Here is a 21,479-nt window from a genome sequence, read left to right as displayed (position 1 = left end):
TGAGCCAGGACAGTCAGGGAAGACCCACTGCGGACGTGGCATATCAGGTGAGACCCAGATGATGGGAAGAAGCAAGATACCTGCAGGTCTACGGAGGGGAGGTTCTAGGCAGAGAGAACAGCAGTGCAAAGACCCTGAGGGGGGTCAGGCTTGCACCATCTGAGATATAGAAAGGCCAGTGTATTTGAGGGGAAGGGGCAGTGAGCCAGGGGAGCTGGTGGGAAAGAGAGAGAGATAGGCAGGACTGGATCATGCCGGATCTGGGATTACATTCCAAATATCATGGAGAGGGTCTCTGGAGGGTTTTAAGCAGAAGAGTGGGTCCGGGAGTGACATCATCTGCTTTCTAGAAGGAAGACTCTCCACTGATCCTGCCCCATGCCTGGAGTAGCCCTACTTGGGATCCAGACCGTGGGGGCTTTGAGCTCAGGGAGACACCTGCCTGAGTCTATCTGACAGATAAGGAAACTGAGGCTCAGCGAGGTCCATAGAGCCATTTGGCCTTGGAGCTGGAGCCCAGGCAGCCACATAACATCCAAGCCCTGAGAGCTGCTCCCCAGCCAGCCGACTCCATCGGCAAAACTACTAGAAACAAACCAATTCCTGACATGTTACAGCTCGAGCTGAACCACAGGCTGATGTCAGGAGTGGGGAAGACACAACAGCAAATTCATTAATTAGAGCCTTGCTTTTCCTTCCTCTGTCAATTCTAGTCACTGGTGGGAGCCCAGGTCTCATTATGGGGCTAGGAGGTGACAATTTCTCAGGTTTGGGTAAACTGCTTCCCAGCCCAGCTGTCAACATTTGCACGTAACATTGGTCGGACTGGGAGGGCTGGCGCGGGAGCGCGTCTCATTTAAGTTACTCGGGGAGGACTCCTTGCAATCGAAATGTAAGCAGAGATCATGAAAGCAGATCTCATGTTAATTCATTCTTTGAGGCTGAGCCGTTAGGTTCTGCTGTGGTCCTTTGGCAGTGACACAGCCACAGAAAGAAAGAAATTTCCTGCTCTACATAAATACATACAAAACTTGAGTTATTTTTTGAGGGAGGAAAGTGTGTATAGCCATTAGGCTGCTATTGTTACTTCGATGCCATTACTTTGGTTACAAGAATGGAAAGCAGTTGCAGGAAAAAAAAAAAAAAAAAGACTCTCTGATCTAAAAAAAAAAAAAAAAAAAAAAAAAAAAAACACCCAAATGTGACTTGAGTCACGTCTATGGAAATTGCGTGACATGTCTTTTCCTTTCCTGCCAGAAGTTTTCAGAGATCAGTGACCACCCAGTAGAATCTTCCCGGGAGCTTTGAAAAATGCCGGTATCAAGGCTCGATCCCTGAGCAATTATATCCGAATCCTGGTGAGTGGGACTCAGGCATAATAAAGTTCCCTAGGTAACTCCAGTGTGTGGCAAGGCTGAGGACCCCTGGCTTCTGTTTCCAAGCTAACACTTACGGGATTTTTAAAAAACTGAGACCTTGTGGGCATATAACATTGTGTGAGTTTTAGGTATACAAATTTAAGGCTTTGGTTTCATACACTTATATATTGCAATATGATTACCACTGTTAGTTAACACCTTTATCATGTCACATAATTATTATTTCTTTTTCTGTGGTGGGAACAATTAAGATCTAGTCTCTTAGCAACTTTGAAGTTTATAATTCAGTATTGTTGACTATAATTACTCTTCTCTGCATTAGATTTCTGAACTTATTTATCTTTTTGCTGCAAGTTTGTACCCTGAAACATCTCCTCCCTAACTCCCCCACCCACCAGCCCCTGGTAACCAGCATTCCACCCTCTTTTTATGAGTCTGGCTTTTTTAGATTCCATATACAAGCAATGTCCCACAGCATGTCTTTCTCTGTCTGACTTAGCATAACGTCTTCAAAGGTCCATCCCTGTGAACACCCATGGATTTTATTTTATTATTATTATTTTTAAAGATTTTACTTATTTGAGAGAGACAGAGAGAGAGAGAGGGAACAGACAAAAGCAGGGGGAGTGGCAGAGGGAGAGGGAGAAGCAGGCTTCCCACTGAGCAGGGAGCCTGATATGGGCTCGATCCCAGGACCCCGAGATCATGACCTGAGCTGAAGGCAGATGCTTCCCCGACTGAGCCACCCAGGCGCCCCCACCCATGGATTTTTAATAACAGAAACCTAATGCTCGATTCTGAGTTCTACTCTTGCCTTATTTACTGTGTGACATCGGTCCAGTGCTTAACTTCTCTGTTTCTCATGCCTCCTTTTGAAACACAGCCTGCCACAGCAGACAGCTGTTAGGATTAACAGCTGCTGGCAAGACCACAGCTATCCTGATGCACTTGCCAGATCTGAGCTCCAGACTCTACCCGAGCAGCCTTGAGTAGATGAGGATGACTCAGCCACGGAGGGAATCAGGGCCTCCACTGAAACGCATATGCTGGCAAACCGCTTGCCAACCCTCCTACCTTGTTTTTCGGAAAAGAGGCAAGAAACGCCCCAAGTTCATGGGTCATTTTCAAACCATTCTAATAAGAGGCTGTGCAGCCAGGTGGTTAGGAACTTGGACCGTAAAGCCAGACTGAGTTCACATCCCCGCTCTGCCGCTCGCTAGCTGGGTGACCTTGAGCTTGTCACTTTAACCTCTAAAAGGCCTCAGCTTCCTCATCTGTGAAATGGGGATGATCATACCCATAGGTTGTGCTGGGGATTAAATGAGCACACCATCTATACACGGTGCTTGGATGAGGGCGTAGCCCCTCGCGGGGTAGTTCCTGCCGCGGGGGCTCTGGGATTGCCGGGGGCTTCTAAGCTCTGTTTCAGCCTCTGTTCTAACCTCTTCTAGTTTCTAAGACCCAAAGCTGAGCTACGGGGAGGGACCGCTGGGCCCACCCCCTCTGCCTCCTGCCTGCCCATCACGACAGCCAGGGAGGGACCTCACCTCCAGGATGTTGTATCGAGAGTTGTCACAGTAGTCGCGAACGCCGATCTCTGTGCCCATGTACCAGCCACTGAAGGGGCAGGCGCTGAACTCCAGGCCGCCGATCTCCAGCAGCATATTAGACACAGCGGGGAGGCCGTACCACTTCAGGCCCAGATCCTTGAACCACTCAAACCTGCGGAGAGCGACACGGCCCAGCTCACCACAGGCGGGGCAGCCGGAGTCCAGGGATGTGGAAATGCCAGCTACCTCCTGGGACTTGCTGTGTCAGAACCCGACTCCTGGGCTCCACTTCAGACCTGTGGGATCACAGGCTCCACAGCTGGGTCCCATGATACGCATTTTTAACGGTCTCCCAGGTACTGTGGAGGAACATCCAAGCCTGGGAACCACTCTGAAAGTTAATCCAGGAGGAAAGGAGTCTTGCCAAATTCCTTCCTATCTCAGGGCTTTTGCATCGCAGTTCCTTCCTCCTGGGATCTTCTCTCTTCTGTGTCTGCCCTTACCCAAACTTTAATTCTCAGCTAAAATGTTGCTTACTCTGGGAAGCCTTCCCTGATGCTCAGTAGTTTGGATCAGGCAGCTTTATGCCTCTGGGCACCATAAAATTTCTTTTGTAGTGCTTTATTGGAATTAAGTGGTTATTTGGGTCATAGTATGTGTAAGTTCTCCTTCTTGGGACCCAAAACACCATGGAGGCAGAGACCAACTGAGCTACAAAGGCTCACATAATGCCTGGCCCAGAGCAGTAATAATAAACCATGTTGAAGGAAAGCATTAATGAATGTAGGCCAGGTTTCACCAGGGAGACTGGGTGAGTTTCCACATACTGGGCAGTGTCAGGAACCTCAGGACACTTGCTCCCTCTCCAGGGCTGGGACAAGGGTGAGGTAAGTCAGGCACTAGCCTTGGGTATAAAATTCAAGGGGGCTCCAACAAACCCAGGAATCAAGACCAGTACTATTTTTTATTTATGTTGTATTCTAAATTAACTCCCATGTTTTCCGAACAAAATTAATGCAAAAATAAAAAAATCCACAACAAACAAACCATCAAAACTTCAAATAAAGACAGGTCCCACCTTGTACGTGCATGACTCACCTTGCTTGCTTCACCTGAATCTCAGCCCTGAACTGGATCCTGTCTTTATTTAAAATTTTCATATAAAAAAATTAAAATTAAATTTTGATAATTTTTTATATAAAAATCAAATTTGATAAAAAGATTGCATTAAAATAATATTTGCCTGGATTATTGAGCTTTTTGCTCCTCCCTCCCCATTCTGCCTCCAAGGTCAGCGTCTCACTATGGATTTCCTTCACTCTCAAGTGTGAATTCTGTTCGTGCTGCTGGCCCAGCCCTTGCAGTTCCTTCCTGGCTCCAAATTCCTTCTGCGCTTGACCCACATCAGGTCACATCGTTTTAAACAGCTCTATTTAAAATGAGTGCCCACAACAAGATAGGAGGTGCTTCTGCTTTTCTGGAAAGCTGGGAAAAGGGCAGGTCCTGGTTGATTGAGTAGGAGCAGGGTGAGGAGGGAGATTACAGTTCTGAAGAGATCGTTATCCCCTGGCTGGTTAAGGAGGACTTACCGCTTGGGGGGGGGTCCACTGTGAGCAAGGACCCAAGACCCCCTTTCAGCCTCTGTCTGTGCTGGAGGGAGAGCCAGGGGGATGGGGAGAGGCAGAAAGAGGCACTGGGTGAATCCCCCCGCCCCTGCCAGTTCCTCTTACTTGGGGTGTCTGATGGGCACTTCCAACACCAGCTCTGGAGGAATCTGGAAGAGCTCGGGGTCGTTGCCGTTGGCCTGGAGCAGGAGTGGCAGGACATCGAAGCGGCCCCTTGGGGGTTTCCAGCCCTGCTGTACGCAGATCTGCAACCAGAAGTGTCCAGGTCACGCCACCGCCACTGCTGCCTTGCCCCAGACCCTCCAGACACTGGGGCAGTGCGAGGAGGGCGCAGAGATCCTGGTGCAAGCCGGCCAGCAGCACCTTCCTCTGGAGGCCCTGGGCCACGTTGTTCTTACCCACCGGGAACTCCCGGAGGGCACCAGCTGACTCGGACTGTTGTATCTGTAACACCCTCGAGCACAGGGTCTGGCACGTCCGAGGCACTCGCTCTGGAACTGTTTGCATTGGGTACCCTGGGATAGAAAGAAAACCTACCACATTTGACGAGGGTGGAATTATTAGAATTTGTGCATAAATGCATCTGTTAGAGCAGCTGTCCAGTCGAAATATAAAGCAAGCCACATAGGTAATTGAAAAATTTTTAGTAGTTATATTTAATTTTTTAAAAAAGATTTTACTTATTTATTTGAAAGAGAGAGGGACAGCAGAGAGGGAGAGTGAGAGGGAGAAGCAGACTCCCCGGTGAGCAGGGAGCCCAATGAGGGGCTTGATCCCAGAACCCTGGAATCATGACTTGAGCCGAAAGCAGACGCTTAACCGACTGAGCCACCCAGGTGCCCCTTTAGTAGCTACATTTAAAAAAGTAAAAAAAGTAAAAACAAAACAAAACAAAACAAAAAAACCAAACAAAAAGCAGGTGAAATAATATAAATAATATGTTCATTTTAAATAATATATTTTAATTTCAATAGTATTTGATTATTAATTACTAGTCATCATAATTATAATATTCATTATATCGATATTAACTTTTTAATATTATATCAAATAAAGTATCGATAGCAATATATTTTAATAATATATTTAACATTAAAGTTAAATATGGAATACAGTTATCCAATAAATGTAGCAAATATATAATATATAACATATAATTAAATGTATTAATCATCATTAATGTCATAATGATAAATTATTAAATATATTATTAATATTACTATAATAAGACATTTAACATAAATGTTAACACATTTATTAACTCAATAGGTGTATTAATTTTTAATAGATATAAGATTAGCCTAACATTATCTACAATATTATTTCAATATGTAATCAAGATAAAAATATTTAATGAGATATTTTCTACTCTCTGTTTTGTTCTCAGTCTTCAAGATCCGGTGTATATATCACACTTACGACACAGCTCACTTTGGATTTTTCCAGTGCCCACTAGCCACACGTGGCCAGGGACTGCCACACTGGACAGTGTAGAGAGAGTGGGTTTCAAAAGGCACAGTTATGTGGTTATGTTTGGGGTGATTCTGTGGTGTTAGTAGAAAGAGGAAGCATGACATCAGGGGCTTAGGAGAACATGTGCTGTCAGCGAGGTTTCTGGAGACAGAAGGGGAGGAAGAGGCTGTGGCGTTTCTGTCCTCCTGTGGCCAGGAGGACAAGGTCAGCCAACTCTGCAGTTAGCGCTCAGCCAAGTGGAGCCGAGAGTCTGGCTGAGTCGAAATCGGCACAGGTGCAACTCCTGGTCGCCCTGGTTACAGACCCTTCTTCTGGATAATAACATTTTAATAAGAAAAGCCACATGCAAATGAAGTCAGCAGTAATGAGGGATGGGAGCAGTGCTTGATCTTGCCAGCTCTGTCCGGAGGGGTGCCGTTTGAGGAAAGAACAGAGACGAACCTCAACTGGGGATAAGTGGGTGATAAATGAGAGGGGTGCCAGGCTGTGTGCCTGAGCTCATTCTAGGCATGGGTCTGCCCGCGGTGTCCCCTGAGGGCACAGGTGCAGTAAGCTACTGTGCATTCCCTATGCTACCTGTCTGCGCCCGCACTGGATGGGGAGATGGTGGGGTTTGTTTTCCTGGTGGCTTTTACGAACTGACTTGGGCTGCCAGAAACTGTGGTTGTCTTGGTACGATGCAGAGACAAGCCCATCCGAAGAAGGGCTGGGTAGCTAGAACTGCGTAAATGGATGAATGAGTGATAGGAGCTTGATGGATTACCCAACTCAGAACAGGTGGTTCCTACATGTCAGCTCCTCTCCTGCTGGTGGGAGGCAGGAGATTTGGAAATGCACTTCCAGCTTTCTCTGTGCTCATTTGGTGGCCTTGGATAACTCAGGGGGCTATGGTGAGACTCAGTCTACTCATCCGTGAAGTGGGACAACAGTTCCTATCATGACAGCTGGGGGAGGGAAGGGATGAAAATGACCAAATGGCCAGATGTAAGGGAACCAGCTGGACTGGGGGCAGCCAAAAGGAGCGGAGGTCTGGAGAGGAGTCAATGGTACCACACTGGCTGCTTTACCTATGAGGATAACATTGAAGTAAAAAAAGCCTGTGGATAGGGGTGCCTGGGTGGCTCAGTCATTAAGCGTCTGCCTTTGGCTCAGGGTGTGATCCCACGGTCCTGAGATAGAGCCCCGCATCGGGCTCCCTGCTCCGCTGGGAGCCTGCTTCTTCCTCTCCCACTCCCCCTGCTTGTGTTCCCTCTCTCGCTGGCTGTCTCTCTCTCTGTCAAATAAATAAATAAATAAAATCTTAAAAAAAAAAAAAAAAGCCTGTGGATAAAGCCAGTTTGGGGGACTGAGAGCCCAGTGGGGGTGGGGGAGGGCACACACCTCTGTGAATTCCACATTGGCTGGGTCCCCTAGGATGGAGCCGTCAGGCTGCTTGTAGCCGGCGTAGCGGATGAGCTGAGAGTTCCAGACTCGGAAATCGTGCTTGCCGTCAGTCCTCTGCGGAAATATGGTGATGGCAGACCTGTGGCAGAGAGAGGGGGACATGTGGTGTCAGGGCGGGGCTCGCACCTTGTGGACATACCGGAAAGGGTGTCACCCAGGCCACCCGGTGCGTGAGGCTCAGGGTGGATGACCTCTGTGCCAAGGTCCCCAAGGGAGCATGGAGCTGCTGTTGGAAGGGAGGGACCATGCCCTGTCCCTCCACTGGAGCACTGGTCTGAGGAAGGGTGGAGGATGGGAGGCCCCATGCCAGTCCACCGAAGAACAGAGACTGCTGCTCTAACTGGATACCCTTAAACACTCTTGACTGGGGCCAGCTTCCCAGGGGTTCTTTGGCAGCAGGTGATCTCCAGGGAAACAATGTGGCATCCTCCCTCCCTCTAAGAGCTCATCACTGATTCCCAATTCCACTCTCACTCTTATCACCATCCTTAACTTCTCGCTCCACCTGCCCACCCCCAGTACGGACGTCTACACACTTACAGCCAAGAAGAAATCTTAGTGCTTCCCTTATGCTCACATTTATTCACTTTAAAAGAAAACTGGAGATCGCCACTGGCCTCGCCTACCTAAACAGGCAACTAGGAGACCGTATACCCTTATTACGCTGCAGGAAGGTGCTGGGGTTTGTCTAGCTGGGGCCCAGCTCACTCTGCTAACGGGGAGATCAGCAACGTTAGAGAGTATTTCAGGATCTGAGACTTTCTCTTTGGCATCATCGGAAGGATTAAAAACAACTGAAAGGAGAATGACTTCTTTGCGACGTGGTTCAATGTGATCTCATTCCAGGAGCTCTGGCCACCCCAGCTCATCAGTGGCGTCTGTGGACTCAATCCCAGGCTATGGGAGCCACCACCCAGGCTTGTGTCCATATGACGATCACACGGCAGGTCCAGCCCATGGCTTGCAGATCTTCTCCTCTACACATTCTGCCCCTGGAACTTGGCCCTGCTGCCCATCCCGGCAGGAATCCCTCTCCGCTGTCATGTACCAAAATTCAAGTCCCGACTCAGACTCCCTTCCTCCACAAACCATCTCCTGTCTCCTGTTCCTAGGGCCACCTTCTTTCTGAGCACGTGTGGGTCTTACCGTGTGCATAAGACTGCATCACATTTAATACTGCAGGGACGGTGCACTGCACGGGGTGGGGGGTGAGTCTGGAACGAGGGCTGAAGGTAGGAGTCACAGAGAGCCAACAGTGCTCTGAACAACCTCCTAGCAAAGGCGCCATATTGGAGACGAACACAGAATGAGTCAAACTGTCGGCGTTCCCTTCGGCGGTAAAACACTTTGCCATTTCTTTGGTTGAGCACCAGATAAAGGGTGTTTGTGGAACATATATATTTTAAAAAGCATGTTTAGAAACACCAGAATCACACACAGCGGGTGGAATGCTTACTCGATGTGCGGGAACCGAGACCAACAGAAGAAACGGAACACATTTATGTCCCCTAAACATAATTTCGCCGAACAGCAAATTGAACGCCTTACATCTCTCTCCCCCTCCCTTCTTCTCCCTTGCCTGCCTTCCTCTGCTATGTTTAGATTATTTCTATGTATGCTACACATTCTCTGATGGCCTTCTTACCACGTCCAGATGTGTGGTTGTAAAAAAAAAAAAAAATCAGCTAAATATTTTAAGAGAAGATCTCAAGAACCCTCCCCCCCCAATTGATAACTGAAAAAAGGGGAGGTGCACTGCCTGGCTTTTGGTGACTCCCCCCTCCCCCATATTGCCTTGTAATAGTACCATTTAGAAATGACCAGAATAGCCCATAATCTCCTTGAGGGCTGAGACCTTGACTGGGTCCTCCTTTGACGCTCAAGATATCCAGGAGCGTTCTCTAATGCTCTCCGAGGGGTGAGGGCTTCGAGGAAAAGATGGAAAGACCAATGCCCCCAAGCAGGCTCTGGGCTTATATTACAGGCCCCTTCCCTACTGGTGGGCTCAGCTGGAGCAGCGTTTCCTTCTCAAGGAAGGGACACGGCCAAGAAAACCCACGCTTAATACAGACAAGCCACTGTGGGGTTGAGCTCCGTGCAGCCTGGGGCTTGTGGGAAGCAATCTCCCCGCCATGGCCCCACCGTGGGGCTGGTTCTCAGCCGCTGGCACCAGATGTCGGGGTAGGACCGATGGCACAGGATTGACAAGTAGAACTGCTCAGCTGTTCCCTTGCAGCTGCAACTTGCTAGCAGGGAGCCACCAGCCCACATCGGTGCCTCCCGGCCTTGGCCTGCTCCCCGGGGCTTTGTTCTTTGTGCGGGGCAAGAGGAGTCCGAGGTGTGGCTTGGCTTGGTGGAGCCTGAAGGAGGGAGCGGTGCCCACAGCGGCAGGAAGAGACATTGTCTTTTAAACCCAGGGAAATTCTAAGGCGCCTCCAGGCCACACAGCAGGAACTGGTACAAGCAGGTCACCGCTGGCACTGGGATTTTCTGAGTCCTGGGAATGGGACACACCCCTTCCTGCCCCACCCCCCAACGGGTGATATTGCACAGTGGGTTGAACATGATTTTGGCCGCTGCAGCTTTGCAAATCATGCAAGAGTCTGTTTCTCCCAGAACAGACAGGACAGGGCAGGTGGAACAAAGCAGCTAGGCCACCTCTCCCAGTGGGGCGCCTCTCCCAGAGAGGCGAGGGGGAGCATTTCCTTGGCAGGTGAGCCAACTCCGGACCCAAGGGTCAGGGCTGGGGGACATTAGACTCCCTCCCGCAAGCGGGCAGGCTCACCTGAGGTTCCCTTTGTTGGTGGCGTACTTGATGTGGTTGCAGATGTAGTTGAACATCCCGTGAGCCGTGGTGCAGTCTCGGGCATCGAACACCTGCCAGGGGTACATGGTGAGAACGGGTGCCTCCTCCTTCCCTCCTCGGCTCCCCCAGTGCGGCCTTCCCAGGGGAGGAGAACCCGTTGCCCCACTCGGGGAGCGAGCACTCCTCTAATGAGACCTGGGCTGGGTTTTATAGTTGTTTTTCGGTTTTTGTTTTTTCTACCCTAATAACCACAGTCAATCAAACCAGGAAAAATCCCCCGAAAGCAGGCATGGTGTGTAGGTGCATGCAGTTACAGGATGATGAGTAAAGGAGAGACTTTAGTGGGCTGGATGTATTTCCTGCTAGGTTACTAGGGGTCAGGGATTTAACAACAAAACAAATAATCAAACAAAACCCCCTTGAACTTGATAACTATGCTATTTCCAACTTCAAACTACTCCCCAGGGACACAGAATCTAATGCTTTCAGGGAAGAGGCAGATAATATAAATAAGCAAAGAGAGTAGGTGGAAGACAAAAGGGAGTGGTGGGGTCTGGGGTAAACTGGACAGCATAAACCTTACCAAGAGACACGTAAGTTCCTTTTTAAATGGCACTGTGTTGGCTCAATGAGACATGACTATAAGGCAGATTCAGTCATGATCTGAGCATCAGGGACCCCATGACCGCCATCTGATATCTCACCATGCCATCCAGGCGCCCTTGGAAAGAACTGCCCCTTTGTAAAGCTCATCCCTCCCCACCCACCAAAGAGCCTCACCGCCTACCTGCAGCTTGGACCACTGGATCCTGCCAACGCAGCGGGAGGCATTCCGCCAGGCGTGCTTCGCCCCGTAGATGAGCTCTGTGTCTTTGAGCTGGTAGGTGCCTGTGGCCTCGATCTCTTTGTTGACTTCTTCCAGCCTCTCTGTGTGGGCTTTGGAGCCAAATCTGAGTGAGGAAGGACAGGACACGGGAGTGCTACCTTTTCTCCTGAATTAGGGTTCTGTGGAAAGAGCGAGCCATTCCAAGAGGGCAGAAGCCACAGCAAGTCCGAGTTGGTATGTGGACAATAGTTCAAGCATAAGCAGACTGCGAACTCGAATGCCCACAAAGGCCCAGTTAGTGACTGAACTAGCATGGTGGGGACCGTGGCCAATGGGAGAGCCTGTCCCTGGTTCAAAGGGGGCAGCTAGTACTCTGTTCCTGCCAGTTGTCACCTGGTAAGAATGGGGGCCCAGGGATGCCAGGTCTCTTTTCAAGAGAAACTGGAAATCTGATTTTTATTTTAATGTTCTATATCTATTGATTTATTTTTTAAGATTTTAAGTAATCTCTACAGCCAATGCAGGGCTCGAACTCACTACCCCGAGATCGAGTCATATGGAAATCTGTTTTAAAGAGAACTCTTCTAATTTTTAAATGATGACAAGAAATTCAATTTTTAAAAGTTGAAAATATTATGAAACATTTCAGGCTTACAAAAAGGTATTGAGAAGAATATAATGAACTCCCAGGGCTAAGAAACAGTAAATGAGAAATGATATTATAGTTCTTTGGGGATTATGTTTTCTTCCCAGAAGTGTCTCATGCTTTGCTTTCTTTTTTTTTTTTTTTAAGATTTATTTATTTATTTCAGAAAGAAAGAGAGAGCAAGTGGGAGGAGGGACAGAGGGAGAGAGAATCCCAAGCACACTCTATGCTGAGCACAGAGCCTGATGTGGGGCTCGATCTCATGACCCCAAGGTCATGACCTGAGCAAAAATCAGGAGTCCGTCGCTTAACTGACTGAGCCACCCAGGGTGCCCCATGTCATGCTTTTCTTCATGTATTTGTCACATGTGTAAATATTCCCTAAATCATGTACAGTATTACTCTGTATGTTTTAAAAGTCTATATAAATGGTGCTACCCTGAATGTATTCTTTTACAAATTTATCCCTTTTTTTCCTTTTGCATAGTTATTGGCAAGCTTCATTCCCATGAATGTGCTGAGTGCTAACTCACTCATTTTCTGTAGCTGTATGATATTCCACGACTTTGAAAATACCACGACTTACTTATAGAATTTCCTGTTAAGGGAGCTGAGGGGTTCCAGTTGGCTCTTTGATTTTAATTTTTTCCCCCTATTATAATAATGTGTCTGAATATTTTTAAGTATGTCTTCTGGTGAACAGTATGACAGTTTCTTTGGTGTAGTGTGCCAGACACGGAATTGCTTGTAATGTTTCAAATTTAAACAACACTTTGCAGGACAAACAAAGACGTTTCTGGGGGCCAGATTCGGCCCTTGGGCCACCAGTTTTCAACCTGTGTGTTTGGAGGGCAGTGCCCTCATGCTTAGGTCTTGGTTCAACTGTTGCAGAGTTGGAGCTGAAGGCTTTGTCCCGGTACTCGGTAATTCACGCTGGGTCCCCAGAGGCAACATACCTTTTAATTGACGAGTAGTACTGATCAATGAACTCTTTGGCAAGAGGGAAGAGCTGTTCTTTTGTGCGGACATCTTCAGGCCTTCGTATTTGCTGAGAAGGGAGCATGATGGAGCCCATACAGATGTGCTCGGTGCAGCCCGTTTCCTGGAGGGAAAAGAGAGGGTTAGAGGACACTTGGTTTTAGCACAAGTGGGGGTGTGGACCTGGATCTGACATGTGTGGTGGCGTTTACCTGGTCTTTAATTCCCAAATGGGATTTCTCAAGTACCAGCTTCAGATCATTGTAGGATGTGGTCATCAGTCAAGGTGAGGATTGACAGGCAGTGTTTTAAGGTTCTGAAAGTGTTTGCTCTACTCAACTAGGGGAAGAGGGGCTTTCTGACTGGCACTCCCTGGGAATCAGAGTCATTGGTACTGAATCCCCCAATATTTTTGTGACCCGTGTTGATCAAGAAGCAGCTTGTTGAGTGGTTGTAGTAGTTCGCTTGAATGCATCTCTGGGACGTTGACTGCAAAAAAGTAGCCCCAATTTCTCTCTTCCCTATATTCACACCCTTTGCAATGTGACTTTATAGCAATTCTCATCAAGAGGTGGAGACTAAACCCACTTCCCTTGAATGTGAGTTGGTTTTGGCCAATAGAAAATGGCAGAAGTGAGGCTGTGCCCATCCCATGCCTAGGCCTCAAGAGATCTTCCACGCTTCTGGTCATTCTCTCTGAAAACCTGACAACCACCATGTGAACAAGGCCCAGTTAGCTTGCTGGAGGATGAGAGACCACATGAAACAGAGTTGTGAGTTATTCCAGCCAAGGCCATCCTAGACCAGCCCACCCACAGCTGACCCTTCCGATGACAGCAGATGCTTGAGATCAACTGAGACCAGCAGGACCACTGAGCCAATCTCTGCACTTTTGAAAAATAGTAAGTGATTGTTGTTTTTAAGCCACTGAATTTCGGGGATGTTTGTTACATAGCAATAGCTAACTGATACGTTTTTCCAAGAGGTTCATTTTTAACAAAAATGTAAAGCAACATGTTGATTGGCTGGCTGTTAAAAATATGATGTAAAAGTTTAGCCAAAACACAGTGAAAGCAAGGAAGGGCTTGTTCAATACTTCAACAGTGGTCAGGCTGTGAGAGACAGAGAAAATGTGTTCAGAACCAGCAACTCCTCAACTTGGATTGGATTCTTTTGGGTTCAAGGTACACAAATAAAAAGTATTTCCATGAGTGAGTAAGTATCCACTAGCAGTTCTCAAATGGGAGTGGATTTCCCACCCAGGGGACACTGAGTAATATCTGGAGACATTTTGGTTGTCATGACTTCAGGGGGCAACTGACATCTCATGGGGACAGGCCAGGAGTGAGGCTACACACCCCACAGTGCGTAGGGCTGTCCCCACAACAAAGACTTAGCCAACGCCAAACGTGGTTAGTGTGGTCTACATCCTGCTGGGATACTCACCAGTGTGCTCTTAAGGTGAAGGGTGTCGGTGAGAACCACGTCGGTCTCCCAGTTCTTGACTTTAAGAAAGCGGGGGCACTTGGAGGGGCTGCCATTCTTTGTGGGAGACTGTTTTCCCGAGGCAGGGGGCTGGAGGAGAGAAGGAAGGATGGGACATTAGACAGGGTCCTGAGGGCACTGGAAAACTGTCTCCACTGGGATAGGGAGAAGAGTTGCTCTTCCTGGAATCTTCCAGAGTCACCAAGTATCTGCACAGACAGAAGGACTCATTCTCCCAGGATGACACGTGCAAGGTGGCTGGGAACCTGGTCCCTCCGCCTGTGCAGGAGGCACTGTGGAAAAGTCTTTGGGGTTCTGTTCTGCACGGAGGGACTCAAAGGCAGCCTCTCTGGTGTCTAATACAGGTCCTAGCATATAGCAGGGACTCACTGAATGTTTGTTGAATGAGTGAATGACCAAGGGATGCTGTCAGCCTCTCTGCATGGTACCAGCTTTCAGGCCTGAGGAATCAAACCTGAAGCTAGGTCAAGTTCCTTGGATGTCTACGCTTTCCTGCTACAGAGCAAACTCACTACTTCTGGTGAGTACTGGGAAAACAGAAAAGATTAAATTAGAAAGTTTTGAAACATAGAATATTTCCCCCAAATTTCAGGTTTCTGCCTCTCAAAAATGCAAAGTGTGTCTCTGCCTCAGGGCCTTTGCACTGACTGGTCCCTCTGTGCTGAACACCCCATTTGTCTTCACTTCCATACACAAAATGCCCAGTCGGTGGTAGGGGTTAAGTCCTGGGCTCATCAATGTTGGCCCGTCCATTTTAGACCTCATTAATAAGGATTACATTCTGTCTTGGGTGTTTCTGAGTAATTGTGACCTGTCTATGCATCAGACAAGCATCAGTCAGTCAGCAACTGGAAGGGAGAGGCAACAGGCACACCCTGCCGCGTCAGCTGAGTGAGAGAAGAAAGACAAGCCATTGTTGAGTGACACTCATGCCAAAGAATGGAGCACTGGACAGTGACCTTGTGGCAGGGCATTCACACGCTCAACTGGTATTTATTGAGCACCTACTGTATGCTAGACACTGGTAGGCACTGGGGACACTGTAGTGAACAAGACAGAGAGTGCCCTGGCCCTTCTGGGACACTGATGGGAGAGAAGTGGAGATAAATCATAAGTAAGTCCATACGTGAATGATAGAATATCAGTTGGTGATAAGGATATATGACGATGAGGGGAGAAAGGCAAGTGCAAAGGCCCTGAGGTAGGGATAAGCTTCAAAGGATCAGCAAGGAGGCCAGTGTGGCTGGGGTGTAGGAGTGGTTACTGCAAGGAGATGAAGTCAGACAGCAGGCAGGGTCCTCACCTCATCGGCTTGGAAGAACTCAGGCGGGTGAGGAAGCTATGAATTACAATTAAGTGGGCTGAGTCTGGGAAAGAAATCATTGATTATGCTGAAGGGCTAATACTGAAAACTGGCATTCAAGAAGCACTTACTACATGCCAAGCAAAATCTTATCATGCCCATTTTACAGATGAGGAAACTGAGGCACAGAGAGGTTAACTAGGTTGTCCAAGGTCACACAGCTAGTACACTGGAGCCAGGGGTCAAATCCTGGCAGTCTGCCCTTCAAACCATGTTTTAACTTAACTGCTGGACTCTCCTGCCTCTTGGCCATTATGCATAATTCATGCATTCGTTTATTCATTCAACATGTGTTTACTGAGTATCTCCTATGTTCCAAGCAAGGTTGCAAGGGCCAGGGCTAGAGTGACAAACTAGACAGATGTGATCTCTGCCGTCATGGAGTTCACAGTGCATTGTGGGAGTGGGCGGAGGGATGATAGGTTTATGATCATTATAGTCGGTGCAATGGGGGCTATAACATGGGATGTTGGTGGTGTATAAAGGACTGTGGAAGCACACAGGAGAGGCATCTAACCCAGAGCTTTTGACTTCTAAGTCGAGACCTGAAGGACAAGCAGGTGTTAATCAGGCATAGAAAGAAGAGTAAAGTCTTGTAGGCAGAAAGACCAGCTTATGCAAAGGTCCTGAGGTGAGAGGCGTATCATAGCCTCCAGAACCATGCAAGTGACAGCAGAGAACAAATGGAAGGTGCCATGACTCATGATCTTCCACACCTCCCTGTCGTGGCCAGATCCAGTCAGCCCAGTGGTTCCCATCTCAGTGCTGGGCATCGCCATCCATCCGCCTGGGCAAGCCATGGTGGAAGCTATCCTGGATGTTGTTCTCTTTGTCCCCTGCACCTGATCTGTCCCCAGGTCCCACCAATTTAGCTTCTAAATAGCTCTAGGATCCACCCCCTCCTCGTTCTCCCCATCTAACTGGCCAGCACCCCAGCCGGGTCAACATCATCTCTCCTTGGGTGAATGCAATCCCTTCCTAAACGTTAGCCATCACATACGGCTGCAGGGCTTCTAATCCGCACCAGTAGGTTACAGAACTCTAATCTATACAGTCATCTTAGTACACCTGTTAGTCCTATCAGTACTGCCGTTGCCACAAGTATGACCACAGTCTATGTATGATCACGCCAGGAGCAGGAGAAGGATGTGGAAGCGTTCTTCCCTTCACTTCCCTTTGTACTTTCCGCCCGCTAAGCTCCGAGTTATCTTCCTTCTGTCCCCTTGTGAAGCCACGTACAGACAGCTCCATTTCCTTTGAAGGCCTGGCCAGACAGCCCCACGCTTCTGTAAGACCTGTCTTCACTATGGTCTCTTCCAGCAGACAAGCAGGTGATGGAAGTCACATCTTTGGGCAAGACTTGGTAGCGACAAATTCTTCCAACTGTGCCAACAGCCTGCAGCCACGAGAACCAAAAAATCTGACCTTGCCCTCTTAGAAGGCCCCAGCATCCTCCCTGAACACTGAGCATCACTCAGCCAGTTTGCAAACCATCCACAGGGACGCCCTAAAGGCTGGGGAGCTGCTGGAATCCCAGACGGGGGGAGGGTAACAGATGCAGTGCCGGTGCTGGGGTCAGGCCTGGGACCCGTGGAGGGGGTGGGAGGGAAGGTGGGTGGGGAGCACCGTGAGGTGGGAGGAGGTGTGGGGTGCGGCTGGGGGGTGGGCAGCCAGCAGCCTCCGTTGGCAGGGTGTGGCGGGAGTGAGGTAACAGGCATAATCAAAGAGGCCATCTGTTGAGGGTCCAGATGTGTGAGGGGTGGTCACCACGAGCCAAGAAACTGGGGGCCCGGACGTGAGCCGTGCCTCTCCACCCTGGGCTGTGTTGAACTGCACACTTGAAACCAGGCATTAGCAGGCCCCTGGCAGGGCTGCTGTACTTGGGGCTTTGATGTTTTAATTAGCCAGCAGTAATATTAGATGACTCAGGAGGGGACAAATGGGGAGATTAATATAGCAGTCAGGGGCCCTGCATGGGGGATGCAAATGACTTTTCTGAGTGGGGACAGAAATGTTCTCGTTAAACATGCAGATTAGGGGCACTTGTGAGTTATTAAGCTGGGGACAGGGCACAAGTGGGCTTTGGACAGCAGCTACACGTGCCCTTTTCTGCATTTGTGTCTGGGGTGGTGAGTGGAAGCTTTTCAGGTGGCAGGAGACATTGGCTAGATCTCCGTGGGCTCTGTGGGAGGGCTGTCTGGGATGTTTGCTCCTAAGTGGGGACAGGAGGCTCTGAACTTCTGGGCATTTCAAAGGCTCTGTCAACACCCCTTTGCTTTTGGAGCCTGCAGGGGCCCTGAAGAAGTGGAAGGCAATGGTCCTGCAGCCCGAGGAGAGATAGTAAGGCGAGGTCCCATCAGCCCGGAGCCCTGAGCTAGGAATTCAGCTGTACGGGCACCCTGACACCTTGTTTGCTTCTGCCTTCTCCTTCTCCGTCTCCTTCAACAAATACCTATTGAGCACCTACTGTGTACCGGGGACTCGTGTTCTCGGCCCGACAGTGGTCCCCACTCTCATCCCACAATCAGGGGAAGCCTCGTACAGCTGCGTGCAGGGGTCTGCAAACTGCAGCCCGTGGGCCAAACCCGGTCTGCTGCCTGTTTCTATACAGCCCACGAGCTAAGAATGGTTTTTCCATTTTCAGCCCGTTGAATAAAAATATCAAGAGAAGAGTAATGTTTCATGACACATACAAGTTATAGGAAGTTCAAATTTCAGTGTCCTTAAATAAAGTTTTATTGGCACACGGCCACACTCATTTGTTCTTTTTTTTTTTTTTAAGATTTTATTTATTTATTTGAGAGAGACAGTGAGAGACAGAGAGATCATGAGCAGTGGGGAGGGGTGGAGGGAGAAGCAGACTCCCCACTGAGCAGGGACCCTGATGTGGGACTCGATCCCAGGACCCCAGGGTCATGACCTGAGCCGAAGGCAGACGCTTCACCGACGGAACCACCCAGGCGCCCCACACTCAGGTGTTCTTGTATTGGCTGTGGAGGCTTTCGTGATAGAACAGCAGGGCGGGGTCGTATGGAGACCGAGATCGTATGGCCCACACAGCCAAAAATGTCTCCTACCATTCCCCTTACAGAAAAATCTGTAGACTCTTGAGCCAAAGAATCGACTTCCAGTGGCTGAACACTTAAGTTATGTTCTTATGTCTCCATTTGCTTAAACAGTGCTGCATCAGAGATCTTTCCCGATCGTCCTTTAAAACAGCCCCTACCCTTGATATTCTCCACTCCCTTATCACGCTTTTTCTTCAAGGCACTTTTCACTGCCTGCAACTTGCGAGTGTCTATGTATCCGCGTGTGTGTATGTCTCTGTGTCTTATAGATCTGTGTGTATATAATGTCCAAAGATATTTAGATACAGATATATCCGGCCCCTAGACCAGCGTCCAGCACATAGTACATACTCACCAAATACCTGAGGTTTGCCACGGACTGAGCTGTGTCCCTCTGGACTTCATACGTTAAAGCCCTAACCTATTGGAGACAGGACCTCCGGAAGAAATTTAGATGAAAGGAGGCCACAGAAGGGGCGCCTGGGTGGCTCAGTCGGTTAAGTGTCTGCCTTTGGCTCAGGTCATGATCCTGGGGTCCTGAGATCGAGCCCCACCTCGGGCTCCCTGCTCAGTGGGGAGTTTGCTTTTCCCTTTCCCTCTGCTCCTTCCCCTACTTGCGCGCTCTCTCTCATGCTCTCTTCAATAAATAAATAAAATCTTAAAAAAAAAGAGGCCATAAGAGTAGGACCTAATCTGATAGGATTGGTGGCCTTATAAGAAGAAGAGAAACCTCTCTCTCTCTTCTTCTCCCTCCACGCACACACAGAAAGGCAGAGCAAGGACACAGTGAAGGTGGCCGTCTCCATGCCAGGAGGGGAGCCCTCCCCCGACAAGACCATGCTGGCGTCCTGCCCTCGAACTGCTGGCCTCCAGAACTATGAGAAGTAACTTTCTATGTCTAAGCCACCCAGCCTGCGGTATTTTGTGATGGCAGTCCAAGCCGATGAACACAAGGTCTAAATGCATTTCAAAACTGCAGAGTCCCTGGAATGCTAAGCCAAAGGCTTTTGTCTTGGTTTTGTAGAGAACGGGGGACACCTGAAGCTGCCTGATGGAGGGGGGAGCTTCTCAAAGCTAAGGTTTAAGACACATGACTGCAGGGTTGCAGGAGGGAGAGGGTGAGGGCAGAGAGACCCGTGGAGGGGTGGGGGGCGGCTGCTGGCACAGTGCAGGTGGGAAGCCGGGAGGGTGGAGCACAGCTGCAGCAGCTGCGGTTGGGTGGGAGGAGCTGGAGAGTGGGGTGCCAGAAGTAGAACAGACAGCCCGGGGGTGGGAGAGGGTGGGAGGGCAAGGGACAAAGTCAACACTGATTCGGAGGCTTCCTCGTGAGTGGGAGGCCGGCGAGCCTCCTAGCAGAAGTTGGGGAGTCAGGAGCAGAAGTGTCAGGAAGGTGGAGGGAGGGGGGGCTTTAAGGCAGGAAGATAGACACAAGACATCAGCATCGGAAAGATCTAGAAACAGAAGCCAAGCACCTTGCCTGTCCCCAATTACGGGCTGTCACAGTCAGGAGCCTCACCGTGGAACGGGGACAAGTGCTTGACAGCAGGGAGGGAGGCCCCCTGGGAGACACAACATTTTAGGAACTGTTATGGGCCGAACGGTGTCCCTCCCAAATTCATATGCTGGTGTCCTAACCCCCAGCACCTCAGAATAGGGCCTTATTTGGAGTCTTAAGTGAGGTAATTAAGTTAAAATGAGGTCTTTTGGGTGGGCCCTAGTCCAATATGACTGGTGCCCTTATAAAAAGGGGAGATTTCGAGACAGATACACACACCGGGAGAAGGCCGTGTGAACACAAGGACGCCAGCCACAAGCCAAGGAGAGATCCCTGGAGAGGACTCTCCCTCACGGCCCTCAGAAGGAACCAACTTGCCAACACCTTGATTTCAGCAGATCTCCAGGCTCCAGAACGTTTCTGTTGTTTAAACCACTCAGCCTGTAATGCTTTGTTACAACAGCCTAGGAAATCATCCAGGAGCTAAAGCCGAGACCTGTACGAGGCAAGTAGCTTCTGACTCTTTGACTACTGTGCCAGGGACAGCTTCTCCCCTCTAGGCCTGCAGCGGCCTGCCCCGCTTGGCTGGTCCTAAAATGAGGGCAGGCTCCTGGGGCTGAGCGGGGCACACGCCAGCCACCCCAGGGGCCGGACCCACACACCGGGCCCTCCGCTGCAGCCCCAAGCAGCACTACTCCAGCTGGGGGCAGCGGGTGTAACCTGGTCGTGAGCTGTGGCGGACCAGGGTCCAGGACTGCAGACCCGTAAACCAGCAGGTATGTACCCAACTGTGTGATGAAAAAATCGCTACTTATAAAACTTAACCAACTGTGTTTAGCACCTTAAGTACAATTTCCTAGTAGTGTCTTCAAAGCATTATTTCTGAAGCAATTCATTCTTAATAGTAACTCCAAGGAAGCTCGAAATCATGGATTCTCTGCTCTCCTCTCTCTCCCCCCGATTCAACAGGTTATTTTCTGTGGACGAGAATTACAGAAGGAGGTGTTCCAGCGTCAGACCATCACAGTTCGGATCCACAGACCAGGGCCTCTGCAGAGAAGGGGTCTTTAAGTTACATTGCTGAGTAGATGCTTACACTTGCATTGACGTTATAAGGTAGCCAGATGTGATTAGACAACTTTGAACTTGGTCCCATTGCCAGACCAAAATGTATGTGTGCATTATGAACTGATTTTTAAAAGAAATCCTGTAATTATCTTGTGGCCTAACCCCATTCTATTACATTTGTACTGTGTGCGTGTGTTTATTAAAAGCATTAACTTGCTGAAGGTAAATATTTAAAATGCACAGGGCTTGTGAT

At 49.2% G+C, this 21,479-nt stretch overlaps 1 protein-coding gene across 3 annotated transcripts in view; it reads right to left on the bottom strand.

The window, feature by feature from the left end:
• The window catches only part of NOS1 (nitric oxide synthase 1), a 170,751-nt gene that overhangs the window by 37,031 nt on the left and 112,241 nt on the right, over positions 1-21,479 (bottom strand). For all 3 annotated transcript variants that reach the window (XM_087857307.1, XM_087857309.1, XM_087857308.1), the window contains exons 4-10: positions 14,173-14,301; positions 12,705-12,850; positions 11,064-11,226; positions 10,256-10,347; positions 7,408-7,549; positions 4,660-4,799; positions 2,927-3,101 (exon numbers count right to left, since the gene is read on the bottom strand). In XM_087857307.1, the coding sequence (XP_087713433.1) occupies positions 2,927-3,101; positions 4,660-4,799; positions 7,408-7,549; positions 10,256-10,347; positions 11,064-11,226; positions 12,705-12,850; positions 14,173-14,301 (987 nt within the window). The remainder of the gene's footprint in view (positions 1-2,926; positions 3,102-4,659; positions 4,800-7,407; positions 7,550-10,255; positions 10,348-11,063; positions 11,227-12,704; positions 12,851-14,172; positions 14,302-21,479) is intronic.

This window comes from Ursus americanus, chromosome 30, assembly GCF_024610735.1.
Source record: "Ursus americanus isolate L20-20 chromosome 30, mUrsAme1.1.p, whole genome shotgun sequence".
Lineage (NCBI taxonomy): Eukaryota > Metazoa > Chordata > Mammalia > Carnivora > Ursidae > Ursus > Ursus americanus.
Note: the sequence above shows the minus strand (reverse complement) of the source record. Positions and strands in the feature narration are given on the sequence as shown.